Genomic DNA, 4,511 nt, shown 5'->3' on the forward strand with positions numbered 1-4,511 from the left:
CACACACACACACACACACACACACACACACACACACACACACACACTACCTACACAACCCCTGATGGGTCAGTTTATTGTTGCTTGTATGTATATGATTTCAGGGATGTTCATTTGCTATTGGATAACCAAAGGATACTCATCCCTTGGAAAGACTAATTCTCTTTTCTCAGATTTCAGCATTTCTTAGTTGCCTATGGTTCTTTGTCTAGAGCTGAGGCTACATAAGATTTGTCTCTTCCCCATTAACATGTCTGTTCCCCATTACCCAGGTCTTGTTTAAGTAGCCATATTGTTGAGGGATCATGGGAGAAGCTGCCTGACCAAAATCTAGGAGACTCACAAAGCAGATTTCCTATACCTCTGGCTCTTACAGTCTCTCTTCCCCCTTTTCATGGTGTTACGTGGGCTTCGGATGCGTGGTGGCTTGTTTAACGGTCCATTGGGTCTGCTCATCCCATGATCTGCTGTTCTGTTCATTTTGGCTGGTTGTGGTTTTTCTGCAATGGTCTCTGTTTCCCTTGCAAGGAGAAGAGTCTTTGATGAGAGGTAGCCATAAGGACAAGCGATTAGAATGCAGTTAGGAATTGTCCTGACTTAGCTGAGTGGCAGTAATGGCTTCTCTCCTAGACACTTAGCCCCACTAGCCCTGGGTACCTGGCATGATTTCCATCCTGTTGATCAGGCCTTAAATCCAATTAAAGAGCTGTTGGTTACCACTAAGATGGGTGTGCCTGCCACTGCTGCACCCTTAGGCTCTCTGGACGAGCGGATCATTGCTGTGGTTCATGGGCATCACAGCCAGGTAGGGCTGTTGGTTGCTTCCCTCCCTTAGCAGCTTGTACAGCAAACTCTCCAACAATTAAAGCACTCTTTGTTAGGGAGAGCAAGTCTTAGTTTAGCTGTCAGATGTTTTAAAAGTTTATTTTTTGGACTTGTAGCAGAAGAGTCATGCATTTTTAGCTGCATAATTTGTCCTGGCTGACTTTGCTAACTACAACATCACTTCTTTTTTTTTTTTTTTTTTTTTTTTTTTTCCAGATATGGCCTCAAGGTGGACATCTGGGCAGCTGGCGTGATCACTTATATCCTGCTGTGTGGTTTCCCTCCATTCCGTGGGTATGGGCAGCAATCTTTTATTGGGCACCAACAAATCATGTCTCTATTCTCTGAGTGATCTGCCCTTCTCACACAACAGAGCCTGCAGCAGCAGGCAACACAAGAGCCCCACTTGGGATTCCCATTCTTTTTTCTATGATGTTTGCTAATTTACATGCTTTGCATAAATCTTCCTCACATGGTTTTTAACCTCATTCTTTGTTAATTTACCAAAACAGTTTCATACTCTCATTTTCAGTGGCTTAAAAAACAATACACTGTGCATTTTAAGGGTATAAGAGAGCTCTAGTGCTCAAAGATGACAGGGGTGGCTAAGCGGGCACTCATCTACACTTCTCTTGTTTGTCTGCACAGAAGTGGGGATGACCAGGAGGTGCTTTTTGACCAGATCTTGATGGGCCAAGTGGACTTTCCATCTCCGTATTGGGACAATGTGTCAGATTCTGCTAAGGTAAGGGTCTATCGCTACCCTGTTCCTTGGAGCCCGGTGCCTTAATGGAAGTGTTACCTCTAATTGAATCATCATATACGAAGAGACTAGTGTTAAGAGTGTGACATCAGGACACACGCAGGTAGAATTACTGTTTTCCCAAGATTTCACAGACATAAGGGCTCAATCATTCCAAAAACTGCTTGTCCTGGAGCCCCTGCCCTGTTGCCAGTCGGTAGCATCTCCAGTTTCTATGCAGGGGTTTTGATTGAATGTCACCCTCTCAGTGAAGCCACTTCTGGCCACTTTTTTTCAACTGCAGCCCTTAACTTTTACCTGGCTCACCTAGTCCTCATCACCTTGCCCCCCTGGCCTTGTCCTCCTCCTCTACTTTTCTGTGTTATGTACAGTGTGTGTTCTTAGTCTCAACAAACAAACAAACCAGAATGCACACTCTCATGTCCCTCCTTCATATCATGTAACTGTCCATCTATATCCACAAACCTAAATAGGTAGGAAATCAAATCTTACTTATACAATTAATTTCCAAACTCTCCCACTAGAATGCAAGTTCTCTGAGGGCTAGAATTTTTGTCCATTTTTACAAGTCTTTTTTAAGCATATGTGTGTTTGCCTGGAATGGGACTTGTGGTTGCTGGGAACTGAACCCCAGTCCTCTGCAAAAACAGCCCATGCGCTTAACCTCTGAGCCATCTCTCCAAGCCACTGACTTTTGCCCGTTTAGTTGCCATATCATCAGTTCCCACATCGTGTACACATCCAGTGGTCCAATGTATTCGGTAAATCAGCAGTGTACAAATATGTGAATTAAGTGACTTATAGTCAGCGGGAGGAGAGCTCAGCCTCAGTCTCTGTTGAGATGACCAAAAGGGATGTCCTGGAGAGGCCATTTCAAGTCCAACCTCAGAGAAAGCCTAGGATTCAGAGGCAGGAGGGATGGAGCTCATGCTTCTTCATCCTGAGAACCCAAGATCAGCTTCTGTATGGATAGCGGGCAGCGTTGCACAGCAGAGGAGCTACAGAACAGTGTGGACCTGGACATGAAAATTGAGCAAAGTGGTAACTTTGTGCACACACATCATATTTTTAAAAAGTATCTCTGCATCTAAAAATAAATAAATTTTAGCTGGCACAGTCAATAGACCTGGGGTAGACTGGGGGTCAGATATTTTCATCTCTGAATCTCAGATGTCGATAGATTGAACTGTCCTAATTTGAAAACTTCCAAATCCAAGTGCAATAAAATTCGAAATTTGAGTGTCAACACATGTCATCCCAAATAGAAAATTCTGCACCTGTGACAGATTGGAGTCAAATACAGGAGTGCTAAAAAAAAATACCATGAACAGGTATTTTCAGGCTATTTACATAAGATGCATATGAAACAGTTCAATTTTGTGTTTTGATTTATGTTCCATCCTCAAGATACCGTTCTGTGGCTGAAAATACTGAAAAATTGAAACAAAAATCTAAAACCAAAAGGCGTTTTGAGAAAGAGAGGGTTAGCCTGGCTCGAAGCGCTGACTTCAAATTCTTGAAAATTCAGGCTTGAAAACTTGGTCACTTTCTGGTCATTCGGTGCATATGCCTTCTCTCTCTCTCTCTCTCTCTCTCTCTCTCTCTCTCTCTCTCTCTCTCTCTCTCTCAACTTGGAGTTTCATTTAAAACTCCTCTCCTTAGACATTAGCTCTGTGTACATAAGATAATGCTTGCTGGACACAGGCCTCTCATCTTTATCCACCATGCCCCCTTGGACTTAGGGAAATATCAGTACTTGAGAGAAGTGTAAAAGGCAGCCCCCCCTCCCCAGTGACAGATCTGATTGACAAGCAAAGGCGTTCTCATGTATAAATATACTCTCACTATACAGCTCATCACTACTCCTAGCTCAGACTTCTGAATGCGGAGATTCAGATATGTAGCAACACCCCAACATGCCCTTCAGGAATACACTCAACTCTTCCAGCCAGTACTCTATAGCCTGTGAGCATGACAAGGCCAGCTCTAAGTCCTGTATAGAACCCAGAAAAAGGCATCACACACACACACACACACACACACACACACACACACACACACACACACACTCATTGTGCAGGTTAGGAAATGATTGAGGAAAGCTAAGGCGGACCTACCTCCTCAGCAGGCATCCCACGTGGACATGAGAGACCAGATAACACGTATCCTCATTTGTAATCTGAAGTGGACAGATGCACAACAAACGTATTGCTCCACCAGAAACTGTGTTTCCAGAAAATATTTTTCCTACTTTTACTAACTAGCTTTTGGCAATCCACCCCCCCATTCTTTTTCTTTAATCCTGAATTTGCTGCCTGGAAATTAGGGCCAGGCTCCATTTTTCCTTTAGTCCATCGAAGCAGAATCTTAAAGTATTTTTTGAAATGTTTTGTTTATTTTTATTTCATATGTATGTTTTGTCTGCGTGCAAGCATAAACACCTGATGTGTGCAGCACCTGTAGAGATCAGATGAGGGCATCAGGGGTTGTGAGCCATCCTGTGGGTGCTGGGAACTGAACCCTGGGTCCTCTGGATGCACAGCCAGTGCTCTTAACCACTGAACCATCTCTCCAGCTCCAAATTCGTTATTTAATGTGACTTCTAAGCAACTAAAGGATCTGGCTTTAAGCCGGGCGTGGTGGCGCACGCCTTTAATCCCAGCACTCGGGAGGCAGAGGCAGGCGGATTTCTGAGTTCGACGTCCAGCCTGGTCTACTGAGTGAGTTCCAGGACAGCAAGGGCTACACAGAGAAACCCTGCCTCGAAAAACAACAACAACAACAACAACAAAATCTGGCTTTAAACTAAAACATTCTAGTAAAAAGTTGGAACACTTATTATTTAACATGAGTAATTTCAACTAAAAGTATTTTGTGAAATTTACTTAAATATTTAGCAATATAGATATATCAAATAATTTTT

The 4,511-nt window shown here is 43.3% G+C and overlaps 1 protein-coding gene across 8 annotated transcripts in view; it reads left to right on the forward strand.

Annotated features, from left to right (window-relative positions):
* Positions 1 to 4,511, forward strand: part of Dclk1 (doublecortin like kinase 1) — a 293,977-nt gene that overhangs the window by 258,495 nt on the left and 30,971 nt on the right. For all 8 annotated transcript variants that reach the window (XM_021195918.2, XM_029537365.1, XM_029537366.1 and 5 more), the window contains 2 exons: positions 1,042 to 1,119; positions 1,474 to 1,570. In XM_021195918.2, the coding sequence (XP_021051577.1) occupies positions 1,042 to 1,119; positions 1,474 to 1,570 (175 nt within the window). The remainder of the gene's footprint in view (positions 1 to 1,041; positions 1,120 to 1,473; positions 1,571 to 4,511) is intronic.

Source organism: Mus pahari, chromosome 4 (assembly GCF_900095145.1).
Source record: "Mus pahari chromosome 4, PAHARI_EIJ_v1.1, whole genome shotgun sequence".
In the NCBI taxonomy this organism is placed as follows: Eukaryota; Metazoa; Chordata; class Mammalia; order Rodentia; family Muridae; genus Mus; species Mus pahari.